This window comes from Oryctolagus cuniculus, chromosome 18 (assembly GCF_964237555.1).
Source record: "Oryctolagus cuniculus chromosome 18, mOryCun1.1, whole genome shotgun sequence".
Taxonomy (NCBI): domain Eukaryota; kingdom Metazoa; phylum Chordata; class Mammalia; order Lagomorpha; family Leporidae; genus Oryctolagus; species Oryctolagus cuniculus.
Genome location: NC_091449.1, coordinates 65,896,188 through 65,923,445, shown reverse-complemented (window position 1 = coordinate 65,923,445; position 27,258 = coordinate 65,896,188). Strand labels below are relative to the sequence as shown.

General features: G+C 61.8%; 2 protein-coding genes across 3 annotated transcripts; one reads left to right on the top strand and one right to left on the bottom strand.

Annotated features, from left to right (window-relative positions):
• The first annotated feature begins 597 nt into the window (after window positions 1–597).
• TAF1C (TATA-box binding protein associated factor, RNA polymerase I subunit C) lies at window positions 598–12,410 on the top strand. Of its 2 annotated transcripts, XM_070062810.1 has the most exons (15): window positions 599–764; window positions 2,730–2,868; window positions 3,403–3,484; window positions 3,595–3,692; window positions 3,769–3,858; window positions 3,951–4,024; window positions 4,529–4,767; window positions 4,889–5,005; window positions 5,093–5,210; window positions 5,292–5,363; window positions 5,454–5,589; window positions 5,679–5,822; window positions 6,232–6,406; window positions 6,484–6,621; window positions 6,702–12,410. In XM_070062810.1, the coding sequence occupies exons 2-15, from the start codon at window positions 2,731–2,733 to the stop codon at window positions 7,601–7,603; spliced, it is 2,523 nt and encodes an 840-aa protein (XP_069918911.1). In that variant the 5' UTR covers window positions 599–764; window position 2,730; the 3' UTR covers window positions 7,604–12,410. The 2 variants fall into 2 exon arrangements, with proteins under 2 accessions (XP_069918910.1, XP_069918911.1); XM_070062809.1 differs by having other exon boundaries at window positions 598–764; window positions 4,889–5,210.
• DNAAF1 (dynein axonemal assembly factor 1) lies at window positions 8,191–27,226 on the bottom strand. The gene is made up of 12 exons (XM_070062811.1): window positions 26,977–27,226; window positions 24,351–24,486; window positions 22,973–23,064; window positions 19,204–19,425; window positions 18,954–19,120; window positions 16,874–16,995; window positions 13,747–13,913; window positions 13,101–13,361; window positions 11,417–11,514; window positions 10,245–10,298; window positions 9,120–9,444; window positions 8,191–8,466 (listed from the first exon to the last, which is right to left on the bottom strand). The coding sequence occupies exons 1-12, from the start codon at window positions 27,098–27,100 to the stop codon at window positions 8,372–8,374; spliced, it is 1,863 nt and encodes a 620-aa protein (XP_069918912.1). The 5' UTR covers window positions 27,101–27,226; the 3' UTR covers window positions 8,191–8,371.
• Window positions 27,227–27,258: the final 32 nt, after the last annotated feature.

The following is a 27,258-nucleotide window of genomic DNA, read 5'->3' as shown; positions in this document are numbered from 1 at the left end:
CCCGATGCGTAGTAGGTGCTCGTGTTTGCTGAGCTGATGGACTAACCCTGGGACACAGGGAGCCCATGGGCTGGCGCTGTGGCCTAGCAGGTAAAACCTCTGCTTTCCATGCCACCTTCCCCCTATGGGCACAGGTTCAAACCCCGGCTGCTCCTCTTCCCATCCAGCTCCCTGCTAATGCACCTGGGAAGGCAGCAGAAGATGGCCCAAGTCCTTGGGCCTCTGAACCCACATGGGAGACCCGGAAGAAGCTCCTGGTTTTGGCCTGGCGCCATCACAGCCATTGCAACCAACTGGGAGTGACCCTGAAGATAGAAGACCTTTCTCTCTTCCTCTCTCTCTGTAACTCTGCCTTTCAAATAAACAAATCTGGAAGGAAGGAAGGAAGGTAGAGAGAGGGAGAAAGAAAGGCAGACAGACAGAGGAAGTCTATGAAGCAGAGGCGGGATTCGAACTCCACTCATCTTAGTATCCAGGATTGAGGCTCCATAGGGTTTTAGTATTTTCAATGCAGTGCGCTGTTCCCTCTCCTCCCGAGAGGTGGTGCTCTAGAGCGCGCATGGAGCCGGGCCGGGAGGCGGGACTTCCTGTCTCCCTGGGAACACTTCCGCCCAGACCCGGAAGACCGTTCATTCCTCTGTGTGGCGGGTCCCGGCGTGAGCGCGGTAGCTGGAGCGACGCTTTCGGGTTCTCTCGCGGCGGGAGGGTCTGGCGAGCGTCGCGCGGCGCCCCGTTTCCCGGGCACCCCGCCCCAGCTGAGCCACGTAAGTGTGTGCGCGCAGGCCCGGGGTGTCGGGGGGCCGGGGCCGCGCCGGCGAGTGAGGGGAGGGGCGTCCGGCTCCCACCGCCGCGGCGGCCTGGGCTCTGCGGTGCCCTCCTGGCGTTCCTGCAGGCCCGGCGGGGCGGGAGGCCGGCGGGCAGCGCGCGGGGGCCCGGCGGGGGCCTGGCGGGGGCCTGGCGGGGGTCGTGGGCGCCCTCGGGCTGCCCGGGCTTGTCTGGCGCCGCGCGGCTCCTCTCGCCCCCGCTTGTTCTCGGCTCTGTGTGCGATGTTGTGGGTATGCCCTAGGCGCTGGAGTGAGAGCCTGCCTTCCCTGGGAGCTGTGGGAGGCTCATCTTGTTTATTTGAAAGTTAGAGAAGTCCCCATCCGCTGGTTCTCTCCCCGGACGGCTGCAGCAGCCAGGCCTGGGCCGATCGGCAGCCGGGAGCTTCCTGCGGGTCTCGACCCACGTGGGTGCAGGGCCCAAGGACTGGGGCCATCTCCCACAGCGTTCCCAGGGGCACGAGCAGGGAACTGGATTGGAAGTGGCGCAGCCGGGACACGAACCGGCGCCCCCGTGGGATGCCAGCATCGCAGGGGGCGGTTTTACCGCTCGCCACACCTACCCGAGCATCCTTACGTATCTGCCACAGGCTGCTACCCGCTCTGGCAGGACAGCGGGTGTTTGGGGGAGAACAGAATTGAAGGGGTTAAGGGAGGCTCCTGGACTGGAAATCCAGGCTTTTGAGGTGGGGAGGGCGGGCCCTGGCGCGCAGTTGGAGAGGGGATGTGCAAAGGCCCTGTGGTGAGGCAGAGCCTTAAGGAGTGTGGTTGGAGCCCAGGCACCAGACATGAGCAGGAGGCTTCTCTGTGTGTGACCCTTGACCCGTCAGGGATACAGCCCCTCCCCCTCCCCGGGAGGCCTGGGGGCTTGGTGCCTGCAGTGGGTGCCTCCACCGTTCCCGCCACTGGCGGCTCCTGTCCCCAAACAGTGACGGTGGCAACAGACCCAGCACCTGCCCTCGGAGACGCCCATGCCGGTGCCCGGATAAACAGTGGGGCCGGCACAGGCCCCGAGGAACAGCTGTTCATTCCACGGGCAAGGGTTCCCCAGCGCTGCGCGGCGGGCCGTGTGCGCGGTGCTGAGGGTGCCTGGCCGCCCCGGGGCGCGCGGTGAACTGATGAAGCCCGCTGGGAGTTGGTCTGCAGGAAGGGGTTCCTGCCAAGGCCCCGTGCCGGCGTTTGCTCCTGGGCGCCGGAGAGTGAGGCGCAGAGCTGCGGCGTGGCTCCGGCGCTCGGGCAGCTGCTGGCCTGAGCGGGTCCCCGCGCCCGGACACGGACGAGGGAGGGGCCTGGCGCCACGTGTGCAGCCGCGGGCCCAGGTGTGGGGGCGCTGCTCTCGCTGTGGTGCTGTGTTCATTAAGAGAGGGCTGAGGTGGCGGCTGCTGCTTTGGGAACCTTGGCCTCTCAAAGCCCTTTGCCACGGACTTGCTCTCGGTCAACGCGTAGTACGCGCCCGGGAGGCGCCGGGGGCGGCTGCTGGGCTCGGTCCTGGCGTAGTCCTGGGACTGAGCCGAAGGGGAGGCGTCTGCAGGTGTGTGACCGGAGGCCCAAGGGCGTCTAGCAGCCGGCCCGCTCCTCCTCCTTCGTCCGCTCGCCAAGGTGTCCCTCAGACAGTGCCCAGGGCCCCTGGCAGCTCTCCGCAGGCTGCCTCCCTCCCTGGGGTCAGGCTCTGTCGCTGGCCTCAGGAGGCTCACCTGGCTGCGGGCACGCCCCTCCTCCGGGCCGGGAGGCTGGTTGTCCACCGTCCGGTAAGGCACGTAGCCCTCCTCGGGCCAGGGCTGCACGCGCGCTTGCTCTGTGTCACCTGGTCCTCCCCGGGGAGCCCGGAGGCCGGTGCCTCCTGGGCCGCGCCGGTCCTGGCCAGTGCCGGGTGCAGGTCTGCTGCGAAGGCCGGCGCTTCTTTTCCAGGATGGACTTCCCCGGCTGCCTCCGCCCCACCTCGTTTACCACCGGCCCCCTGGGGCTGAGCGACGGCCCCGACCTGTCGTTCATGTGCAGCTGGAGAGACGCGCTGACCCTGCCGGAGCCCCAGCCCCAGGACGCCAAGGTGAGGAGGGGCAGGAGACAGCCGGGACTCTGGCCGGGTCCTCGGAGTCCCGAGCTGGCTGGTGGGGCTGAGCCCTCGGGGGCTCATCGGTCAGGAGAGACGGTGTAGCAGGGCAGGCTCAGGGTGGCCCCCTGCGAGGGCCCCTCCCCCTACCGAGTGTCTGTGCTGAGCTGTCTCGGGCTGGCGGGCGGCGGAGGGTCCTCTGGGGCTCCCGGAGCAGGTGACGAGGTCTCCTGAGCGGAGGGCAGAGGAAGCGGGACTCGGAGCGGCCGGTGCGGAAGGGGGCTTCCCTGCTGGGTCAGGGTCACAGGCGCGCAGTCTAGAGCCGGCTGTTGGCCTCCACGTCCCCGCTCCTCGCCGCGCTGACAGCTGGGCTCCCTGTGGCTCCGTCTCTTCAGTGAAGCCATGTCGGAGCTCCCGCTGACTGCAGGGTGGTCGTGAGGGCGGACCGAGGCGCTCGGAGACTGGCGTTGCGCAGGGCCTGGCCAGGGGCGCGCTCTGCTCACGTGGCGCACTCTGGTTGTGTCCCTCCAGAGTGGGCCGCCGCCCTGGAGCGAGGACCTGCTGTGGGAGCCGGCCACCCCTGGGCCCCTCCCCCTGCTGCCTCCTGGTCCTGGTAAGGAGCTCCTGGCCCTGGGGTCCCCCAGCTGCTCCACCTGTCGCGTCCCGCCCTCCCTCGCCCTGCCCCGTGTCCCGGGGCCCTGTGACTCCTCCTGCCGCCCCCAGATCCCTGGGACCCCGGCGTGACTGCCCAGGACCTGCTCTTCCGTGGAGGCTACCAGTACCGCCGGCGGCCCCGGGTCGTGCTGGACGTCACCGAGCAGGTGAGTGCCCCGTGGTGCACGGCGCCGTGTGGCCGGGAGGCGGTGCTTAGTGACCCGGCCGCCTCTCCTCCCCCAGCTCAGCCGGTTCCTGTGGGACCATGGCGACATAGCCTTTGCACCCCTGGGGAAGCTGATGCTGGAGAACTTCGAGCTGGACGGAGAGCAGGTGAGGAGCTGCGGCCGGCCGGGACCGGGGCCCGCCCGGCTCACTGAGGGTCCCGGGCGTGCGGCCCTGACGAGCCTTTCCGTGCCGTGCAGAACCACTCCACGAAGAACGCAGTGGTGCTCGTGAAGAGGCTGCTCGAGGACCTCGGAGGATACCAGCCCTGGGGGCAAGTGGCCAGTGAGGGCCCGGGGGGGACGGCCCCGCGGCGGGGCGGGGGGGGCGGGAGCTGGGCCGTGGGTGCAGGTCTGTGGCAGTGCCGCCCCCGCCCCGTGAACCAGGCTTCCTGCAAAGCTCCCACGCCCGGCCGGCCTGCGGGAAAGACGTCGGAGGGGCCAGCTGGGCGCCGGCGTTCAGCGCTTGGTCAGAGTCCGCTCTGCTGTCTGTCCGCTTCCTGCTGGCCAGCTGAACTCTCAGACGGCTTCCCAGAGGCCGCGAGATGGGGCAGGGTTCGGGGAAAGAGTCGGGGAGCTCCCTGAGGCCACAGAAGTCCTAGAAAGGACTTAGGTGGGCTTGGCTCGGCTCTGTCGTCTGGGAGCCAGGCCGAGCGGCAGGCCCAGGTCATGGGACCCAGGGCATGAGAATATGGGGGGGGGGTCCCCGGAAATGCCAGTCGGTGAGAGCGCGCCCAGCCCAGCCTGGCCCGTCTCCAGCTCTTGCCCTGCGTCCCCAGGTGCCCCTGGGCGTCCCTCAGCCACCGGCAGCGCCGCTTCTCCTTCCTCGGGGGCTCCGTCCTGGGCAGGTCGGTGGCCAGCGTCCTGGGGGAGCTGCTGCGCGAGGAGCTGGCCCTGCGGTGGGAGCAGCTGGTCCTGGACGACACCTTCACGGGGGGCGCCCTGGCCTGGGTGCCCGGAAGGTCGCCCCGAGCCGGGCAGCTGGTCTACCCTGCCGGGGGCGCCCTGGACAGCCTGCGTATCCTTTCTGCCCTGGCAGTGGGGTGTGTGTGTGCGCGCGTGCGTGTACGTGAGAGTGGCGTCGGGGCTGGGTTAGGGCCTGACCGGAGCGTGTGCACTGGCCCTTAGCAAGTGCCCAGATTTCCAAGAGATCAGCCTGACCTCACGTGGCCGGCCTCGCGTCCTCGGAGCCCCTGGACGCATCCAGCTCCGGGGGCCTGTCCGGCAGGTGGTGACCTGCACCGTCCAGGGAGAACGTAAGGCCCTTAAGTGCCTCTGTGCCTCGCTCACTCGCCCGCTGCCTGACCCCTGGCCCCTGACCTCTGGCCTTTCCTCCCCCTCAGCCCTGCTGGCTGTGCGCTCTGACTACCACTGCGCGATGTGGAAGATGGGGAAGCAGGGGCCGCCCGCCCCCCTGCAGGTGCTGCAGGTCCGGGAGGGTGCCACGGGGATCAGTCTCAGGTGAGGGCCGAGTGCGGCTGGGCAGGGCCGGGCCGGCGGAAGGGGCAGGCGGCCTGACGTGCGTCTCGTGGTGTCCCCTAGCCCGCACCTGCCAGGGGAGATGGCAGTCAGCAGCCGATCTGGAGCCGTCTGTCTGTGGACCCCCCAGGATGGGTAACGCCCCCTCCCCTGAAGCCCTCCACGCCCTGGGCAGCAGGTCCTCGTCGTGGTGACCCCCACCCACCACGTGCCCGTCTCCCGAAGGCTGCAGCAGGTCTATAAGGACCCTGAGACCCTCGTGTTCCGCGACCCTTCTCCCTGGCGCTGGGTGGACTTCACTGCGCACCCTCGGGTGCTGACTGTGGGTGACCGCACTGGAGTGAAGCTGGTGGACACCCAGGTATGGGGCCCGTGCCAGCGACCCCTGGCTGCAGGAGGGCAGTGGTGCCAGTGGGTGCAGGGGCGAGGCTGACCCCATGTCTCTCCCAGGGCCCACCCGGCTGTGGCCTGCTGCTGTTCCGTGGGGGCGCAGAGGCCTCCTGCCAGAAGGGGGAACGTGTCCTGCTCGCCCAGTACCTGGGGCAGCCCAGCCCCGACACTCTGCCCCCTACGCTGCACCTCATCTGTACCCAGGTGAGTGCCCCCCAGCCCCACTCCACCCCCTGCTCCGTCTCAGTCGCCCGGGCCTGAGCACAGATGCACAGAACGCTGAGGGATGGGTGTGGCCTAAACACAGCCCGTGCTTGCAGACCGAGGGAGGGCAGCCGAGGGCCCCAGGCGGCAGTGGAGAGGCGTGGGGGGGCAGCCGAGCGCCCTGTGCTCTGCCCTCTGCCCTGCCTTCTCCCCGCCTGTCACCACAGCGAAGCCCGGATCAGGGCCCAGAGTGGGTGGGGACGCCCATGGGAAAGGCAGGTGGGTTTCTGTGTGCTGAGACCCCCATAGCTCCTCCCGGGCCCCCTCTCCCCAGCTGCCTGGGCTGTGGACCAGGCTGGGCATCCCCACCTCAGCCACACCCCTCCGCCCGCCTCTTTCTCGCCCCCAGTTCTCGCTGTACCTGGTGGACGAGCGCTTCCCCCTGGTGCCCATGCTGAAGTGGGACCACGGCTTCCCCTCCCCGCCCCTGCTCGCCCGGCTGCTGCCCCCGCCCCGGCCCGGCCACCCACAGCCCCTGCTGCTGGGAGCCCACGGTGGGCAGCTGCAGCTGCTGCAGGTCACAGGTGCGGGCCCACGAGGGCAGGGGTGGGGGCGGCAGGGCCGGCCCTGAGCAGGCCTCAGCTGTCTGTCTGTCTTCTAGGAAACCTGACCGCTGCCCCCAGGCTGGCAGGGCCCCCCCAGTCACTTCCTTCCAGGACCGACTCTCTCTCTGCATTTCCCCTGCTGGAGCCCAAGAGCCACTGGCAGCTGCAGGAGCGCCTGGGCGCGCCAAGCATAGGTGAGCTGGGGGGGAGCTGGGGGGAGCCGGGCTGGGGGCGCGTGGGCCAGGCCTCCAGGTCATCGTCCTTCCACCTCCAGGTCTGGCAGCTGCCTTTGTCCCCGCCGCCCCGACGCCGGCGCTGTCCGTCTTCCAGCTCTCCGCAGCGGGAGACATCTTCTATCAGTACCTCCACCTGCGGGCGGACTCCAGCCTCTGCCAGGACGAGCCCAGGCCCGGCCGCCAGACCTGCGAGGCAGCAGCACCTGCCCCGGACAAGCCGGCCACACCCCCCACTTCCTGGACCCCACAGGCCACCGCCTGCTGCAGCCGATGGCTGGATGCCCTGCTGGAAGTGCCCCCGACTCCGCCCGTCTGGGCTGCGCCCACCTTTTCCCACCGCCGACTGCTCCCACGACTGCTCCTGCAGCTCGAGCCCCAGCAGGTTGGGGGGAAGGTTCCGGAAGCTCTCCGGGCAGCCATGGCTGAGGGCCGGCTCCTGCAGCACAAGGATGTGGGTTCGCTCCCCGCCGCAGAGCCGCCCCCGGCGCCGGAGTCGGGCCCGGAGGACGAGCTCAGTGAGCGCCTTGGGGAGGCCTGGGAAGGCCGAGGGGCCGCCTGGTGGGAGAGGCGGCAGGGCAGGACCTCGGGGCTCAGCAGGCAGCCCAGGCGGGCCAAGCGCCGCACCCAGCTCTCCAGCACCTTCTCGCTCAGCGGCCGCCTGGACCTCTCCGATGCCAACAGCCCCCCGCACAGCCCGGACAGGACGTGCCCTGAGGCCAGGCCTCGGGCCCCAGTGCCCTCAGCCTCCCAGGAGTCGACTCAGGAGGCCGGCGTTCAGGGCGTCCCCTCGGAGCGGCGGCAGAGCCTCCGGAGCTACGCCACCGAGCCGTCACTCCAGGAGGCCGCCACGCCCCCCTCCCGGGCCGCCCCCTCCCGGCAGCGCGCTCCTGCCCTCGCTGGCTCCCAGCCCCAGCGCAAGAGGCCTCGCATGGGCTTCTGAGGGCACGGCGAGGCTGGGGCCTCCAGAGCCCTGGTCCTCACGGCAGGGCCGGCGGGGCCTTCCACAGGAGGGCCCAGCGCGGCTTGGAGCGGGGAAATGGCGCCTTGGGTGTCCTCCCGTTAGCCTGCAGGTAACTGCAGAAGGCCAGTTGGGAGGACTCCCTCCAGGAGGTGGTTCGAGAAAGCGGGGCTCCCTGTCGTTGGGGGTGCATGGGCCAGCAGCGCCAGCCCCTCAGCGTGTTCAGGAGTGGGGAGACCCCTCAGCTGCACGTGCCTGGCAGCACCGCAGTGGCGGTGAGCGGCGCTGGGGGTGTGTCCCCAGCCCCCCAGGTGACCTGTCGCTTTGCTCGGGCGGTGCTGGCTGATGGTTCAGGGACCGATAAAATGAGGTACTTCTTCCTTAGACCGGGCTTCTGGCATCGGGTGTGTGAGGCCTCGCGTCCGAGCTGCTCCCGCTCTGTGCAGGACTCTGCTCTCCCACGGGCAGCCCTGCAGGCCGCAGGCCCTGTCGTAGGCTGGAACGCACAGGTTCAGAGGGCAGCTGACGAGACCAGTTGTGTGTAAGCGTTAGTAACAGACTGACTTGGGTGGATGTGAAGGTGTTTATGCGCAAGGAGGCACGGACAGGCACACAGCGCAGTGGGCGGACGGACGCTCTGAGCACACGCTGCACGACGCAGCCCCGCAGCCAGGGCTGAGGGGGCGAGCGGGGAACCCCAGAGATGCTCTGGGGAGGGAGAGCTGGGGGGAGGGCTTGACACGGAGCCGTTCAGTCCAAGCCGAATTCGATGTCCTCCTGGCCTGCCCCCACCCTCAACTTGGGCTCTGTTTCAGACCGTGGTTCCTTCTTTTCCATTGTGTCCCCTAAAGAGTTCAGAGAGAATGCCTGTGGGTGTTCTTGCCAGGCGGCCAGCCCCCAGCTGGTCCCGCGTGCAGGTCTGGAGTGCCAGGTGTCTCAGGAAAACACCCCTGTGTGAGGTCGACATTGCCACCGCAGCCTGCACGCCCATCCAGCAGCAGCTGACCAAGGCACAGCCCAGCCCGCTTGCTGCCACTCCCCACCAACTGTCCCCCAGCCCCAGAGTGAGGGTAGCAGTGTGTGCCACCCCTCAGGTCTCTGCACACTCCCTGTGTGGGACGTCAGACAGTGTCACGCCGTCCCAGGGGTCTGGAGAGCAGCCATGCCCCTGTGCCAGCTGCCACCCAAGGTGTGTCCCCCACTGCCAGCCACAGCATCTGGTCCCCTTGCTCCCTCAGAGCCAGGTCTGGGGGGGAGGGCGGGCAGAAAAGCTTCCCCAGCCCCGCGGAGCCCAGGACGGCTGAGTCCCTGTGACTGCAGGGGCTGCCCGCCCACCCTGGTGGCTGCTTGGCCCCAGGGGTGGCCTCAGACGCCTGGACTGGGGAAGGTGATCTGGAGTCTCAGGCCACTTGGTCACCGGTGACCCCCAGAACATGGATTCTGGGAGCAAAGGTCTAGAAGGCCATCCCTGCCTGCCTCCCAGGTGGGGCGGCATCACCTGAGGGAGAGGCCATGCAGGGGGTGCTGTCCCCGCCCTCCCTGCAGGGAGGGGGCGTGGCGTCTCCGCTGCTGGCGGGGGTTGGCCAGGGGCTGTTTGGCAGCTCTTCAATCAGCGGTCGCGCCGGCTTGGCGACTGCAGTTCGGACATCCGGGGACTTTGCTTGTATCCTGAGCGTGTCTGTGAATGGCGTCTCGGCCTTCTCGGAGATGGCCTTGGAGACCGCAAAGATGCTGGAGAGGGTGTCTGTGGGCGGGCGCTCCAGCTCCGGGTCACTGTCCTCGCTCAGGCTGGAGATGGCCTGGACCCTCGGGACGCACGTTCCCTGTCGGACAGGACGGCAGTGTTGGAACCTTTTCAGTACGGTGGCTCTAGGTGTGCTACTCCAGTTATGCTTTCCATTGTCACCTGCAAGGAAGGCCCAGGGGACCACAGGACTTGGCCCTTTGGGAGTCTGGCCTCAGCATGGCCAGGCCCAGCTGCATTTTCACAGAGCCCTGCGGCCAGGGTCTGTGCACCTCTCCACCCTTTCTGGGCCTCGGTGCCGCGCTCCCCCTGCCTACTCTTCTGCCTCCAGGGTCCCTGAGCCGGGCCTCTGCCGCCACACCTCTTAACCCAGCTTTGTTCAGCTCCGGGCCTGGGGGTGGGGAGCTGATACAAAGATGACCTCTTGCATGCCCTCTCCCTTGGGCAGGATGTGGCACCGTGGGCTCTGGGGGTGCCGTGGGGAGGAGCCCCCAGCTCCGTCTGCCTCTTCCCTCTACAGCTCTGTGCAGACACTGGTGAGATGCACGCAGACCCAGCATGTCGGGTAGCTGCATCCAGGGCCCAGTCCTGTAGCTCAGCCAGAACCCCCAAGTGGGAGAACGAGCAAGACAAGCCGCTGCGCTTCCCCCTGTCGGGAGCCCTGCTGTCCCACCAGGAGCAAGTTACTCCGAGGGCCGGGGTGCGCGAGAGGTCCTGACCAGTTCATGGGAAACGTGCTGTAGGAAAAAACTGCATTTCAACATGAGCGAACATCCCGGAATTCACTTCCCACGGATTGGCAGACCCCTCAGGCCTTGTAAATGACAAGAACGCAAGTGAGAGTCAGGGTGGAGGGGCCGGGTGCACGGATAACCTTACCTGGCCTTCCAGAGAGTCTCCTGGGTCGTCGGTGTCTTCCAAATCAGGGAGGTCCTGAAAGAGCCGATTGTCACGGAGAGCAGCGTGTCAGTGAGCCACAGTGCACACGGACACACAGCCCCATTGGGAGGAGCAGAAATACAAACATGATAACCAAGGGTTTTGTTAACAGAGCAAGGGGCCCTCTCCCCCACCCCGGCAGCAAGCACTGGCGGCAAGTGTGTGTCAGCATCGAACGACAGGGAGAATCTGCGAGGTATGCCATGGCCGAGGGAGTCCCATGTCCTCGTCACGGCCACTTCACCACGGGGCCACAGGGCACCCAAGCTGGAGGCACCTGGGCAAAGGTGACCTGGGACTCGGGGCGGTGTAGTCATCTATTCTGTAGCCCACTCCTCCCCCCCGCCCCGGACTGGTACGACTGCTTAGGTTTCGTGGTTTGGTGTCTTCAGCCGTAGCAATGAACTGGCATGCGGGAGGCGGCGTGGTGGGTCAGATGCCTGCACCCTGGAGCCGCGCTCCACCGCTTCCCAGCTGTGTGGCTTTGGGCAAGTGACAGCCTCCGCCTCGCGAGTGCCTGGTCTGTAAAGCTGGGACAGACAGCACAGACAACTCAGTGGTCCCCACCAACGGTGCTGAGAACTGGGCCACGTGTGCCACATGGGCTCGGCAGTTGGTGCCCCAGTCCCGCAGTCAGTGTTCAGATGGCAGAGATGAGCTGCCTGAGCTTTGCATCCGCAGGGTCAGAAAACCGGAAACACGCCTTGGCCCTGACTGTGACCCTTGACTCGCGGCGAGCCAGGGGACGTTTTGAAAACGTGGGCATCAGGATCGACGTGGAGGTGTGGCAAGGGAAGGGGCCGCGCCAGGCTGAGCTGCGTGAGCAGGGGAGCCTGTGGGGTGGGTGGGGACCGTCATACAGCACGTGGATGCGCGCCGTCTGTAACGTATGCTGGCCAGCCACGCGTGCTGCACCTGTGGGCGGTGATGACAGGTAACTGGACAGAACTGCTCTGGGTCGTGGTTTCCCCCGAGGAAACCAATCAGGAGTTTGGCCGGTGGAGTGCGAGGGGCGCCACCTGCCGGCGCCGGCTGCAACACTGGGTGAGTGAGTGCCCGCCTGTGTTGCCGGCTGTGAACCTGAGGCTTGTCCCTGCCACCTCCCCACGTACAGCGATGAGGAGCGTCTCCTCTGTGTCCGCTTCTGGGGTTCCTGCGTCTTCCGTTCCAGCCGCGCCCACTTCTGGAGCCGCCTGCTGGGGAGCCGACCCTGGGGAACAAGACACGAGCCACTTGGAGCTGGCTTTCTACTCAGTGCTCGGACCGACGAGCCCAGGGGCAGAGGCAGGCCAGCCCTCGTCACAGCAGCCGCTGGAGCCGTGGGTTCTGTCTGCTTGGAAAAACAAAGGTGCCCTCCCACCCCCGTAGTCTGGAGGGCAATCCAGCGAGAACGGACCAGCCGGGAGTCGGCGCAGGAGCAGACGGGACAGCTGGCCGGCCGGAAGATGGGGATGTGCTGATGACCAGGGCCAGCGCAGCTCCCCAGCCCCGGCCAGCGACAGCCCCTCCTGCTGCATGAGGGTCAGGGACTCGCCAACCCCAGCGGCATAGCGGGGGCCCTTCATCCTCCAGGCCTGGCTGGCTGGGCTGTGCTCCTGGGAGGAGAGCGCCCTGCCTCTGGCAGCCCCAGGTAGACCGCGCCCTCCTGAGCCCCAGGGGCGCCCACAGGATCGCCATCCGTGGGGCCTGGCTCAGTAGAAACTCCCTGCGGGAAGCTAAGGCATGACGCGGCCCCCACAGGCCTGGCCATCTCGGCCTGCAGAGTGGTGTGCCACGCTTCTGCTCCTGTGTCTCACAAAGAAACCAGTCGTGTGCCAGCCCCAGCCCCCGTCCCCTGTGCGCGTCAGAAGCTGTGACCCCTTAGCACCACCAACAACCCACAAGGGAACTGGTTCAAGGCCCGGCTGCTCCGCTTCCAGCCCAGCTCCCTGCTCACATGACTGGGAAAGCAGCGGAGGACGGCCCGAGTGCTTGGGCCCCTGCAGCCACGTGGGAGACCTGGAGGAAGCTCCTGGCTCTCTCCCTCTGGCTCTTCTCTCTGTAGCTCTACTTTTCAAATAAGTCAGTCAAATAAATAAATCAGTCTTTTCAAAAAAAAAAAAAAAAGCCGCTCGCGGCCCCTGACCAGGGTGAGCGGGCGTCACAGTGACTCACTCCGGCACTGCCTCTGCGCCCGGTCCCTGCCCCTGGGAGAAGCCCGCACTGCCGCGTGCTGCTGCGGGGCAGGCCTGGCCATCCGTGCTCAGCTCCAGAGCCCACAGCGCTCAGGCCGGGCCTACAGAGACCCTCCAGAACTACGGAAATTGGGAGGAGGCACTGACTCCAAATGAGCAGAGAGCGCTAGCGTGAACGTGGAGGACGGCCTGCTCTGTCCTGGCCCTGGCGCCGGGGCGTGGCCAGCTCCCAGCAGCCTGCACCGACTTCCGGCTGGCCCGGAGCAGCCAACCCCTCCCCCCAACAGACTGCATCTCCGGCTCAGGAGGGGGCCCTTCGGGAATGTTCTTGGGTGCACCACACAACTGCACTGCCTCTAACTCTACCTCTCAAAATTAATAAATAATATTTTTTAAAAAAGTTCACGGAACATGTGCGTTATGAAAAGCGATGCACAGGTTTCAAATTTTCTGCACCTGCCCCAGGATGCCTGCTGTGCAGCGCTGTCCCAGACCACGGGCGAGCCGTGTGTCCCACCAACCAGAAGCAGCAGCAGGAGGGTGAGCCTGCGACCCGAGTCTGGCACAGGCGCCCCTCAGAGGCTGTGGCCCCTGCGTGTGCGTGCGCCTCAGCTCGCATTACCTTCCTGGGCATCCCTGGGGGCCAGCGGGCTCGGGGGCCCAGCCGGGAGGTCCTCGCCTGGCTGCGGGTGGTCTGTGGTCCCAGCAGCCTCTGTGGGCAGCTCCTCCTCTCCACGTGGCCCTTCCGGGAACAGCTCATCCTTGGCCGCGAAGCTTTGCTCCACGAACAACTCCATCTTGCTGGGTGTTTCTCTGTCCTGGGGTGGCGCCTGCTCTCCCTCGGCGCTGGTGCTGGTGGAGTCGGCCGCCGGCGGCGTCTCCCCTGCGAGAGGCGAGTGCACGAGTGCGCCACGCTACGCTTCGCAGTTCACACCACACTACAGTCCGTGCAGGCCTGGGTGGTGCAATGCTGGCACTCAGACGGTGGACACGGCGCCCACCTTCCGTGGCTGGGTGCTGGGCCTGGCGGGAGGCCCTCAGGCCGCTGGGGCTTCCTGGGGAGGAAGGGCGAGCTCTCCGGGCCCTCTGCTCCCCGGCTCGCCCGGGCCGGTTCCTCTGCGCCCGCTCCACCTCCCCCACCCTCTGGCCTCACCACGGGGCTCATCCGTGGGGCCTGCCTGATGCCGGGCTGCCAACCGCCGAAACCAAGAGGCGAAATAAACCGCTCTCCCTCCCGCGGAGCCGCTCCGGGGTCTGCGGGCGCCCACCTCGCTCCTGACTTTCTCTCTGCCTCTTCCTCTCCTCCGCACGCCGCTTGATCATGGCCAAGGCTTCCACGCTGTCTGTGATCTTCTTCCGCTCCCTGCTCTCCCACCGCTGCCTCTCCTCCTTCTCCGCCGCGTACCCTCCTGTGGCCCAGGCCTCTGCACAAGCTCTGTGAAGGCATGAACAAAGAAACCGGAGGAACAGAGAGGGCTGCACTGCAGGGCTGCGAGTAAACGCACACAGACCTGCTCCAGCTGCCCGAGCGCGTGCATCTGCCTCAGATCAAAACACAAGGCACGGGAGGTTCCTTCAGCCCTCGGCTACAGGACCAGAGTCAGCACACGTACGTGTTTAAAAAGGGTTGATTTATTTATTTGAAAGGCAGAGCGACAGCAGGAAAGACAGAGCCATCTTCCACCTGCTGGTTCACTCCCCAAATGGCTGCAACAGCCAAGTCTGGGCCATGCAGAAGCCCGGAACCAGGAGCTCCATCCGGGTCTCCCACATGGGTGCAGGGACCCAGAGGCTTGGGCCGTCTTCTGCTGCTTTCCCAGGAGCGTTAGCAGGGAGCTGGATCAGAAGTAGAGCATCCAGGGGTCAGCACTGTGGCGTAGCGGGTAAAGCAGCCGCCTCTAGTGCCAACATCCCATATGGGTGCTGGTTCGAGTCCCGGCTGCTCCACTTCCAATCCAGCTCTCTGCTATGGCCTGGGAAAGCAGTGGAGGATGGCCCAAGTGCTTGGGCCCCTGCACCTACATTGGAGACCCAGAAGAAGCTCCTGGCTCCTGGCTTGTGACTGGCGCAGCTCTGGCCATTGCAGCCATGTGGGGAGTGAATCAGTGGATGGAAGACCTCTCTCTCTCTCTGCCACTCCTTCTCTCTGTGTAACTCGGACTTTCAAATAAACAAATAAATCTTAAAAAAAAAAAAAATAGAGCAGCCGGCCGGGACTCGAACCGGCGCTCCAGTATGCAATGCTGGCATGGCTGGCAGTGCCTTAACCTGCCGCAGCAGGAGCCCTGGCCCCACAGGAGCACGGCCGAGCGTGCACCGTCCAAGGGCCGCAAAGCCTTCTCAGGCGTGGCCCTACAAGCTCGACTGACAAGAGGAGAAACAGAGAAACTGGACTCCTCCGAAATTAAAGACTTCCGTAATGCAAAAGACACCAGTGATAAAGCAACAAGCCACCAAATATGAGAAGATATTTGCAACTCACTTATCTCATGAGGCCTAGAAAATATTAACAACTCTTACAACTCATTAATGAAAACCCCTGGGGGTGAGCGTTGGTACACGGCAGTACTGGTTCAAGTCCCAGCTCCTCGGCTTCCGATCCAGCCTCCTGACAATGCGCCGAGGAAGGCAGCGAATGCTGCCCGAGTGCTACCCACATCAGAGAGCCAGGTAAGTTCCTGGCTCCTGGCTCCTGGCTTCAGCCTGGCCCAGGCCTTGCTGTTGCAGGCATTCGAGAAGTGAACCAGGGAATGAAGACTGAACTAACTCTCTCTCTCTCTCTCTCTCTCTCTCTGCCTTCCAAATAAATAAAAAGAATCTAAAATGAGAAATAAAAAGCCTACACAAGTTAAAATGGGCAAAGATTAAGTGAAAAGACAGCGCACATGCTGGGCGAAAATATTTGCAAGACAGACAGCTGACAGCAGGCTCCTAACTGAAACGCACAAAGAAGGAGGACAGCCGGGAAACAAAGCAATCCAACGGAAACGTGCACAGATCTGGACCCCGCTCTGAGGCAGACGCCCTCACCAGGCGGCACGGGGAGCTGCAAGCGACGATGACCGGTAACAGCAGCCACTGGCAGGGCTGAGACCCCAGCACCGGCAAAGCCACGCGCTGACCGGGAATGGGAGCCACAGGGACGGCAGCGCGGCACAGGCCCTCACCACACCGTCCGGCGACTGTGTGCCTCCGTGTGCACCCGGGCAAGTTGAGGGCTTGGGTTGGCACGAGAGCCCGCACACGTGTGGTGGCTGCACTTTTGTTCCGACTGGAGACGCTTAGAAGGGACTGGGGTGTCCTCGGGCAGGTGAACAGACTGCCAAATGCAGGCGGTGGGACGTCGCCCAGCAGTGAGAAGGAACGCGTCACCAAGCCACACGGCTGCATGCGCTCCAACCAAACAAAGGCCTGCTGGAAGCAGTGAGACGGAGGGAGGCAGCGGCTGCCGGGGCTCAGGCAGCAGGCAGGGAGTGGGCGCAGTGAAGCCCCCGGGTGTGGCTCTGCGACGGTGGGCGCCTGACAGGAGGCACTTGTCCAAGCCCAGGGAGTCCCGAAGCCAGCGGAGGGCTTTAGTTCACAAGAGCGCACCCTGGTGGCGGGAAGCAGAGGGGTCACCCAGGCCCTTTTGGGGCGCGTCCTGCTCCCCCCAAGAGAGGGAAGTGAGCAAAGCATGCAACCGGCATTTCTCCAAGGAAGACGAACCGGCTGCCTACGAGAACACGGACGGCTGCTTAGACTCCTAGGCGCCAGGAAAACGGAAATCAAAGCCAGGAGACGCCACTCAGACACACACCCCTCCCAAGGATGGCCACAATAAAAACACAGCGGCCAGTGTAGACGAGGACGTGGACAAGCCGTGGACAAGAAGCGTGTCCTGTAACGTGTTTTTGGAAGTCCAGTGTGCAATATTCCTAGTCTTTAAAAAAAGCTCTTAAAACTCAATCAGAAAGAAGAAAAAAAAACCTCACTTCAAAAGAGTGGGAGGAAGTCATAAGCAGAATATTTGTAAAAGAGCAAACACAAACGTGAAATAACATGGAAACAACGGCCAATCTCCTCGGTTATCCCAAAATGAAAATCTAAAACAATGAGACCAATGAACGTGCCCAGGGTTGCTCGTACGCGGCCGGCCGCTCTTTCGTCCCTGGCGAGGCTGCAAATGGCTACCACGAGGCGATCAGCAACGTAGAGGGGCCAGGGCTTCCCCGGAGTCGCAGAGCCGCCAGCCCTGGAGCGCCACCCCAGCGCCGCCGCGGCTGGGGGATCCGAGACTCACACACAAACGCTGACGCGTAACTGCCCGGGCCCATCACGGACACAGACCCCGCATCGTCCGAACGACACCGAATGAAGCCCGCGAAGTGTCCCACCGAGCGTCGGGCGGGACCTCACCTGTCCTTTGGGAACACCGGCCTGTCGTCCAGGTACGTTAAGCGTTTCAGCCGGACGGTGACTGTCCTCCGGTAGTTGGGGATGCGCTTCACCACGGGGTTGCCCATCAAGTGTAGCACGCGCTGTGGGCCAACAAGCAGGAGCGAGTGGGCAGGCTGGAGCAAGCCGTGCGGTGGTGATGTCTGCGTGCGTGTGTGCACTGAGCATCATGGCGGCCCAGGGCCAGGAGCGGGGGGGAGGGCCGTGCAGGTGGCTGACCAGCCCCCACCCCCCCACCCCCCCCGCCACCCTGCAGAGCCCGGGTCCCACCGCCCTGCCGCAGCACCGCTGGGAGCCGTCTCCCAGGGCCCTCTCCGAGGGCTGTGACGGCGTCCGAGCTGCTGCCCAAGCTCTCTTCCTGAAAGGAGACCCTGTCCAGTTGATTTGTCTCTCCCCTTCCCAGCCCGGACCCAGGAGGAGGCAGACAGGAAGTGGCAAAGGGAGGGCCACTGCCTCGGGACCCAGGGCCTTGCTCCTTCAGGCTAAGAGAAGACCGGGGTGACCGGGCGTCAGCAACACCCACCAGCCACCCTCCTTCCTCACACACTGTCACTGCCCCCCACGCCTGAAAAGCCCACAGGAAGTGATGGTTGGGGTCCCTGCAGGCGAGCCGGCTGCCAAGAGGGAGGGATGCTTCTCACATCCCAGGAAGTGGCCTCCTCGCTGGGGCTGGGGGGTGCGCACATCCTACACCCGGTCAGGCCGGCGTTTCCCAAGCTTCACTCGCTCGCTATCTCTAACCCTGCCTTTCAAGTAAAATCATCTTTTATTTTTTGACAGGCAGAGTGGACAGTGAGAGAGAGAGAGACAGAGAGAAAGGTCTTCCTTTGCCGTTGGTTCACCCTCCAATGGCTGCTGCGGCCGGTGCACCACGCCGATCCAAAGCCAGGAGCCAGGTGCTTCCTCCTGGTCTCCCATGCGGGTGCAGGGCCCAAGCACTTGGGCCATCCTCCACTGCACTCCTGGGCCACAGCAGAGAGCTGGCCTGGAAGAGGGGCAACCGGGACAGAATCCGGTGCCCCGACCGGAACTAGAACCCAGTGTACCGGCGCCGCAGGCAGAGGATTAGCCTAGCGAGCCGCGGCGCCGGCCAAGTAAAATCATCTTTAAAGAAAAAATTCAAAAAATAAATGGGGGATGGGCTGACAGCTCTTTTGGGTTGCCACACTTCTTTTTAAGATTTATGTTTTATTATTCTTTTAAAGATTCATTTATGTATTCAAAAAGCAGAGTTACAGAGAGGCAGAGGCAGAGAGAGAGATTGTCTATCTACTGGTTCACTCCCCAAATGGCTGCAATGTTCAAAGCCGGGCTGATCCAAAGCCAGGAGCCAGGAGCTTCCTCCACGTCTTCCAGGTTGGGCACACAGGGGCCCAGGGACTTGGGCCATCCTCTACTACTTTCCCAGGCCACAGCAGAGAGCTTGATCGGCATTGGAGCAACCAGGACTTGAACCAGCGCCCATATAGGATGCTGGCACTGCAGGTGGTGGCTTTACCTGCTACGCCACAGCGCCGGCCCCTGCTCCACTTCTGATCTAGCTCCTTGCTAATGCATCTGGGATAGCAGTAGACGATGGCCCAAGTCCTTGGGCCCCTGCACCCACGTGGGAGACTTGGAAGAAGCTCCTGGCTCCTGGCTCTGGCCTGGCCCAGCTGTGGCTGCTGTGCCCATGTGGGGGAGTGAACCAATGGATGGATGATCTCTCTCTTTCTGTAACTCTTTCAAATAAATAAATCTTTAAAAAAATAAAATAAATGGGGGAAACTGAATGTGGACTGGGTATTAAATGCAGTCATTATGATATTCTAGACGTGGAAGTGGCGCTGTGATGTCGCTATAAAAAGTCCTCCTTTGACAGAGACGCGCATACGCAGGCCAGGACGGAACGCAACATCTGGCTGCCTCTGGCTAGCACACTCCGGGGGCCAGTGCGAAGCAAGCAAGGGGAGTAGGCAGGAGGAGCGGGGGGTGGGGAGGAGAAGCAACCCCCGGGCCGGCGGGGTGCGCGGGGGAGCGTGGGGCGCGCGGGGCCGCGTACCAGGTCGGGCATGCGCTCCAGCACGCGCAGGACGCCCGGGTCGCTCAGCCGGTTGTGGGACAGGTCCAGGACACAGAGCTTCGGGCAGCCCTGCAGGTGCTCGATGTCTTCCACCGTCTCCAGCTGGTTGTGGGCCATCTGCAGCGTGTTCAGGACAGGGAGGCAGGCTGCAGGGAGAGGGCGGCCGTGAGCGAGCCGGAGGCGCAGGCGGCGCTCAGCAGGTGCGCGCGCGCAGAGGGGGTGCGCGCACCGAGGTTCTCGATGGTCTTGATGTAGTTGTTGCTCAGGTTAAGGGCGTCCAGCTTCTGCAGGGGCTCCAGGTTCTGGATCTTTCGCAGGAGGTTCACTTGCAGGAAGAGGCACCGCAGCTCCGTCTGGGCCTCCAGGTTCTCGATTCTCTGTATCCCGTTGCACTCCAGCCAGAGACAGCGCAGGCCCGTGTACTCCTCCAGGTTCTCAATGCGGTCAAAGCCTGGGGCCGTGGAGGAACGGGGGGGGGGGGGGGGGGCCGTTAGGCTGCGTCCCCGCACCCAGCGGGGCGGGTCCGGCCAGCCTGGCCTTTGCCTGCTGTCAGTGAGCGCTCCCCGCAGAGGCAAATACCACCGTGTCCGTGTCGGGAGGCTCATTTATCGGGGCCCTGCTGCCCAAACAGTGAATCTGCTTCCGTCCTTGTCTGTCCCTTTTCAAACTTGGCCTACACATACACGGTTTCCTCAGTTACATGTAAGTACAGGGACACCCTAGGGAAGACTTTTTTTTTTTTTTTACAGGCAGAGTGGACAGTGAGAGAGAGAGAGACAGAGAGAAAGGTCTTCCTTTGCCGTTGGCTCACCCTCCAATGGCCGCCACGGCTGGCGCACTGCAGCCAGTGCACCGCACTGATCTGAAGGCAGGAGCCAGGTGCTTCTCCTGGTCTCCCATGGGGTGCAGGGCCCAAGCACTTGGGCCATCCTCCACTGCACTCCCGGGCCACAGCAGAGAGCTGGCCTGGAAGAGGGGCAACCGGGACAGAATCCGGTGCCCCGACCGGGACTAGAACCCGGTGTGTCGGTGCCGCTAGGTGGAGGATTAGCCTAGTGAGCCGCGGCGCCGGCCAAGACTTCTTCTTAGTCGGCCTGGTTTTCACAGCCTAAGAATTTCCCAAGGGCACTGCCCAACATCACTGCCGGAATAGCTCCGCCCACGAACCTGACCTTGAGCTCTAGGGGCTGCCCCTGCCCACCCCCTCCGCAGAGACCTCTTCCTTTGTTGTGCACACCAGCCTTCCGTCCCTCATAACGTATCATCCCCACACCCGAGAACTCGCAAACCAGCTTCCTGCTTTGAGGAATTCTAAGTCAGGGTGGGCGTGCGGCGCCGTGAGGTGCCTGGGGGACTGAGTCCCGGCCACTCTGCTTCCGACCCGGCATCCTGCCAGTGCGCACCGCGGGAGGCAGCAGATGATGGCCCAAGTACGTGGGTCCCTGGCACTGGCACAGGAGACGTGGATGGAGTGCTGGGTTCCCGGCTGTGGCTGTGCCCAGCCTTGGCTGCTGCAGGTATTTGGGGAATGAACCAACAGGTGGAAGATCTCTTTCTCTCTCTTTCTTTCTCTGTTTCTCTGCCTCTCTCTACTCCTCTGTCTTTGAAATGAGATCTTTTCAAAAATTAAAGAACATTTCTAAGTCCTTAGAAAACATAAATAAAAGATAGCAATGTGTTTCTTTGGTATCCATATGTACCCAATACAGACAGGCATGACTTTTTCTCGACATAACTATTATTTCTCTTCCACAAATCTCCTCTAAAACTGAAATATCCACTTAGAAATATGACCTGAGGGACAGTGGTTTGATTCCACCCGGCAGAGTCTACTCCCGGACAGGAGCAGCTGCTGGGCGCGGCGCTCACCTGCACAGTGTTAATACAGTGTAAAGGCTCACCTGTACAGTGTTAATACAGTGTAAAGGCTCACCTGTACAGTGTAAGTACAGCATAAAGGCTCACCTGTACAGTGTAAGTACAGCGTAAAGGCTCCTTGTACAGTGTAAGTACAGCGTAAAGGCTCCCTGTACAGTGTAAGTACAGTGTAAAGGCTCACCTGCACAGTGTAGTACAGCGTAAAGGCTCCCTGTACAGTGTAAGTACAGCATAAAGGATCACTGTAACAGTGTAAGTACAGCGTAAAGGCTCACCTGTACAGTGTAAGTACAGCGTAAAGGCTCCCTGTACAGTGTAAGTACAGCGTAAAGGCTCACCTGTACAGTGTAGTACAGCGTAAAGGCTCCCTGTACAGTGTAAGTACAGCGTAAAGGCTCACCTGCACAGTGTAAGTACAGCATAAAGGCTCCCTGTACAGTGTAAGTACAGCATAAAGGATCACTGTACAGTGTAGTACAGTGTAAAGGCTCACCTGTACAGTGTAAGTACAGCGTAAAGGCTCACCTGTACAGTGTAGTACAGTGTAAAGGCTCCCTGTACAGTGTAAGTACAGCGTAAAGGCTCCCTGTACAGTGTAAGTACAGCATAAACGCTCACTGTACAGTGTAAGTACAGCATAAAGGCTCCCTGTACAGTGTAAGTACAGCGTAAAGGCTCCCTGTACAGTGTAAGTACAGCGTAAAGGCTCCCTGTACAGTGTAAGTACAGCGTAAAGGATCACCTGCACAGTGTGAGTACAGCATAAAGGCTCACTGTACAGTGTAAGTACAGCGTAAAGGCTCACCTGCACAGTGTAAGTACAGCGTAAAGGCTCACTGTACAGTGTAAGTACAGTGTAAAGATTCCCCTGTACAGTGTAATTACAGCGTGAAGGCTCACTGTACAGTGTGAGTACAGCATAAAGGCTCACTGTACAGTGTGAGTACAGTGTAAAGGCTCACCTGTACAGTGTAAGTACAGCGTAAAGGCTCACCTGTACAGTGTAAGTACAGCGTAAAGGCTCCCTGTACAGTGTAAGTACAGCGTAAAGGATCACTGTACAGTGTAAGTACAGCGTAAAGGCTCACCTGTACAGTGTAGTACAGCATAAAGGCTCCCTGCACAGTGTAAGTACAGCGTAAAGGATCACTGTAACAGTGTAAGTACAGCGTAAAGGCTCACCTGTACAGTGTAAGTACAGCATAAAGGCTCCCTGTACAGTGTAAGTACAGCGTAAAGGCTCACCTGTACAGTGTAGTACAGTGTAAAGGCTCCCTGTACAGTGTAAGTACAGCGTAAAGGCTCCCTGTACAGTGTAAGTACAGCATAAACGCTCACTGTACAGTGTAAGTACAGCATAAAGGCTCCCTGTACAGTGTAAGTACAGCGTAAAGGCTCCCTGTACAGTGTAAGTACAGCGTAAAGGCTCCCTGTACAGTGTAAGTACAGCGTAAAGGATCACCTGCACAGTGTAGTACAGCATAAAGGCTCCCTGTACAGTGTAAGTACAGCATAAACGCTCACTGTACAGTGTAAGTACAGCATAAAGGCTCACTGTGCAGTGTAAGTACAGCGTAAAGGCTCCCTGTACAGTGTAAGTACAGCGTAAAGGCTCACTGTACAGTGTGAGTACAGGGTAAAGGCTCCCTGAACAGTTGTAAGTACAGCATAAAGGCTCAGCTATACAGTGTAAGTACAGCATAAAGGCTCCCTGTAAGTGTAAGTACAGTGTGAAGGCTCACTGTACAGTGTAAGTGCAGCATAAAGGATCACCTGCACAGTGTGAGTACAGCGTAAAGGCTCACCTGTACAGTCTAAGTACAGCGTAAAGGCTCACTGTACAGTGTAAGTACAGCGTAAAGGCTCCCCTGTACAGTCTAAGTACAGCGTAAAGGCTCACCTGCACAATGTAAGTACAGCGTAAAGGCTCCCTGTACAGTGTAAGTACAGCGTGAAGGCTCACCTGTACAGTCTAAGTACAGTGTAAAGGCTCACTGTACAGTGTAATTACAGCGTGAAGGCTCCCCTGTACAGTGTGAGTACAGCGTGAAGGTTCACTGTACAGTCTAAGTACAGCGTGAAGGCTCACTGTACGGTGTAAGTACAGCGTGAAGGCTCACCTTTAAAGTGCAAGTACAGCGAATCGTTCAGCGCTGGGGTGACGTAAAGCTTGTGCTGCTTGCAGAGTTGTTGCAGGAAACGTTTCGTCATTCTGTTCAAGGGAAGAGCGTGAATGAGCACTCTGTTTCAATTTTTCCCAACGTTCTTTACTGTATTCCATTCCTGACCAAAATCCTGCAGCATCCTACATGGCTTGTCAAAAAGTGCATGGAAAATGCATGTTACAGGGGCCAGAGCTGCGGCGTAGCTGGTAAAGCTGCCACCGGCAACACCGGCATCCCATATGGGTGCCAGTTCGAGTCCCAGCTGCTCCACTTCCAATCCAGCTCTCTGCTAACGCGCCTGGGAAGGCAGCAGAGGATGGCCCAAGTGCTTGGGGCCCTGTCCCGATGTGGGAGACCCCGATGAAGCTCCCAGCCCCAGGCGTCAGCCCGTCCCAGCCCTGGCTGTTGTGGCCATCTGGGGAGTGAACCAGCGGATGGAACATCTCGGTGTCTATCTCTGCCACTCTTTTTCTGTAGCTCTGCCTTCCAAAATAAGTAAAATAAGTCTTTTAAAAAATGTATATTATGAACAAAATTATACATGGATTGCAACACTTTCTGGACCAAATTTGTCATTCCATCTCTCCATGACCTTTTGGAAGTCCCCTTGCATATAGCTGATACCGATTTTACTTTATTCTTGAAAATGTTTACTCATTTTTATCCACTTGAAAGACAGAATCATGGGGAGGGAGGGAGAAAGTGAGAGAGACAGACAGACAGAAGAGGGAGAAATTCCATCTGCTGGTTCACTCCCCCAAAGCCTACAATTTTCAGGGCTAGGCCAGGCCGACGCCAGGAGTCTGGAACTCCATCCAGACCCCACGTGGGTGGAGGGACGCAGACACCTGAGCCATGCTCCAGGCTTCCGGGAGCATCAGCGGGCAGCTGGAGCAGAAGCAGAGCTGCGGGGACCTGAAGCAGGCACTCTGACAGGGGACGTGGGCTTCCCCAACACCGCCCTAACCCTCTGCACCATGACATCCACCCATACCAATTTTAAGTTCTCCTCTTTCTTTATCTTTTCCTACTTTTTTTTTTTTTTTTGTATTGCTTTCAGGCCTCATCCAATAATGTCACTTTCAGCATTCTTTAAAAACTGCAGTATGTGTTCAAACGCAAATAATATGAATAGCACCATCAAGAAGTACTGAGGTTTCTGTCTTCGGGTCTGGTGTGAGAGTTTAATGGGGTGGTTATTTGTGTCCCGAGGCAGTGCCATCCTGACTCCGACCCCGGCAGGCGATTCCAGCCCCTCAAGCCTCAGCCTCCTCCGCTTGTACAAAGGGGTGAGCCCGTCACACCGTGCACGCGACAGAGGTGCGCCACGTACCTGGGGCCCCGGTCCTCCTGGTCAGCTTGTGCCGGTGCTAAGTGACCGTCTGGCCTGCCATTGTCACTCTGCTTCTGCTGGCTTTGGTAGGATGCATCAGGAGGAACCCCCCGCGTTTCCTTAGTATCATTAGTTTCTGTAAAAGAAAAGAGATCGGGTCTGTAGAGATCCAGAAATAACAGATTTCCCTGGTTTCTCTCTCTCTCTCTTTTTTTAAATTGTTGTTGTTTTTTTTTTTTTTTTTTTTTTTTTTTTTACAGGCAGAGTGGACAGTGAGAGTGAGAGACAGAGAGAAAGGTCTTCCTTTTGCCGTTGGTTCACCCTCCAATGGCCGCCGCGGCCGGCGCGCTGCGGCCGGCGCACCGCGCTGATCCGATGGCAGGAGCCAGGAGCCAGGTGCTTTTCCTGGTCTCCCATGGGGTGCAGGGCCCAAGCACCTGGGCCATCCTCCACTGCACTCCCTGGCCACAGCAGAGGGCTGGCCTGGAAGAGGGGCAACCGGGACAGAATCCGGCGCCCCGACCGGGACTAGAACCCGGTGTGCCGGCGCCGCTAGGCGGAGGATTAGCCTAGTGAGCCGCAGCGCCGGCTTAAATTGTTGTTTTTGTTTTTGTTTTTTGACAGGCAGAGTGGACAGTGAGAGAGAGAGACAGAGAGAAAGGTCTTCCTTTGCCGTTGGTTCACCCTCCAATGGCTGCCGCGGCTGGTGCGCTGCTGGCGGCGCACCACGCTGATCCGAAAGCAGGAGCCAGGTGCTTCTCCTGGTCTCCCATGGGGTGCAGGGCCCAAGCACTTGGGCCATCCTCCACTGCACTCCTGGGTCACAGCAGAGAGCTGGCCTGGAAGAGGGGCAACCGGGACAGAATCCGGCGCCCCGACTGGGACTAGAACCTAGTGTGCAGGCGCCGCAAGGCGGAGGATTAGCCTAGTGAGCCGTGGCGCCGGCCTCCCTAGTTTCAACTTGACTAACGACCGTCCACTTCCAGCATGGGACACAGTACACTTTAAATGGATAAGAACGCTGACAGCACCGACAAGGGACTGGCGCTGTGGTGCAGTGGGTAAAGCCGCCACCTGCAGCGCCTGCATCCCACATGGCTGCTGGTTCCTGTCCCGGCTGCTCCACCTCCAATCCAGCTCCAGACGCCCCGAGTCCCTGGGCCCCTGCACCCAGCGTGCGAGAGCCAGAAGAAGCTCCTGGCTTCAGACTGGCCCAGTTGTGGTCATCTGGGAAGTGAACCAGTGGATGGAAGACCTCTCTCTCTCTCTTCCTCTCTCTCACTCTGCCTTTCAAATGAATAAAATAAAAATCTTTAATTAAAAAAAGAAACAAATGTGAAAAGAAACAAAATTGGTGGGGCTGTCTTTGGTGAAAAGAAGATGAGCACATTCAAATGCACTTCAACTCGAATCCATCGGGCAGTCCCGCAAGCTGCCTGTGGCCTACCGAAGGGGGCTGCACGCTGCACACGTGGGACTTTCCACCCATCGGTTTCCTATTGTGTACAATCTCCAGCCACAAGAGGCATCAGATGGACGTTTGTGGAAGAAATAAAAAAGAGGTACTTAATACTCATGTATAATTGACTGGTCACATTAACAAGGTCTGCGTTTATTAATGGTCCTCGTTACGCCAGACATTTTAATCACCTCTGCTTACAGACGAGAAGACGGAGGCTCAGAGAGGTTAAACCGCCTCGGCCAACAGCCACAAACCTGCAGCCCGAACCCAGGCCGGCTGGCTCAGAAGCCGGAGTCTTTCCGCCGGACACCACCAGTTCCCACAGCGCCTGCCGCAGGTGGCCCGCCCAGCCAGGGCTCAAGAGCGATCTGTTGACTGGGAAATGCAGGCCGAGCGTTCGGCACAGCGGTTAAGATGCGGCTGGGGGGCGCCTACGTCCCAGAGTGCTCGGGTCTGGGTCTCGACTGCATTGCCTGTCCCAGCTTCCCGCTGGTGGGCACCCTGGGGGGCAGCAGGTGCTGGCCCCAGCACTCCGGTAGGGGCCGCGCGTGTGGGAGACCTGCGTGGAGCTCCTGGCTCCCGGTTTCAGCCTGGCCCCATCCCAGCTGTTGCAGGCATTTGGGATGGAAGATCTCGGTCTGCTTCGCAAATCAAAATACAAGCAACGCCGATCGGTTTCCTTAAGTTGTCGTTCATAAGAGAGTCCCCTGGGGGCTAGTGGGAGGTCTTCCAAGCCCGTCCTTGGACACTAAGAGCCCGGGCACTGACCCCTGTCCACCACGTGCCCGTGGGAGGCGGCACTTAGTGCGGTCCGGCGTCCGCCCGGACACTGCTCGCCGTCTCCGGCCAGCGGGGAAGAAGCCTTCCACCTTACTGCTGCGAGCGCTCAAGACCGGGACATGGGAGCGGGCGGAGCGCCGTGCTGGGTCGGGGGCTGGGCTCGGGGTCGCCCGCAGGCCCAGGCCCAGGCCCTGCTGTGTCTTCGACTGGCTGAGGGTGATCAGTGTTGGGCTTCCCCGCCTGCAGGAGCGCGGTGAGGAGAATCTAGCGCGAGGGCCGACGCCTGGCGCAGTGGCGGCGGCTACCCGGGCCGAGTGAGGGCATGGAACGCCCAGCCGGCTCGGCCCTTCGCCCCCTCGCCCTCCCCGGGCCGGCGGGCGGCACCTTCTTTGCGGCCCCCGTGGCTCCCGTCCCCGTGGTCGCCCGTGGACTCCTCCACGACCGGCTCCTGCGCCTGGCCCAGCTCCGCCGTCCCGTCCGCCGCGAGCTCCGAGGCCTCGGGGTGCATGCCTACTCCTCTAGCGCTCTGCCGCCGGCGCGCTCAAGCCGGCTCTCCCGACCGGCCGCCCAGCCCTGGCCAGCGTCGTTGGCAGCCCAACGCTTCCTCGGTCGCCACAGCGACCGCCGCGCACGCGCTCTTGAGGCCGGCGCGGCGGGGCGGGGCCC

Coding starts and splice junctions, on each gene's coding strand:
- TAF1C (XM_070062809.1), top strand. CDS start 2,731: ATGGACTTCCCCGGCTGCCTCCGCCCCACCTCGTTTACCACCGGCCCC. Junction 3,485..3,594: donor CCTGCTGCCTCCTGGTCCTG/GTAAGGAGCTCC, acceptor TGCCGCCCCCAG/ATCCCTGGGACCCCGGCGTG. Junction 6,622..6,701: donor CCTGGGCGCGCCAAGCATAG/GTGAGCTGGGGG, acceptor TTCCACCTCCAG/GTCTGGCAGCTGCCTTTGTC.
- DNAAF1 (XM_070062811.1), bottom strand. CDS start 27,100: ATGCACCCCGAGGCCTCGGAGCTCGCGGCGGACGGGACGGCGGAGCTG. Junction 19,426..22,972: donor GCTGTACTTGCACTTTAAAG/GTGAGCCTTCAC, acceptor CCACGGCCCCAG/GCTTTGACCGCATTGAGAAC. Junction 19,121..19,203: donor CAAGACCATCGAGAACCTCG/GTGCGCGCACCC, acceptor CTCTCCCTGCAG/CCTGCCTCCCTGTCCTGAAC.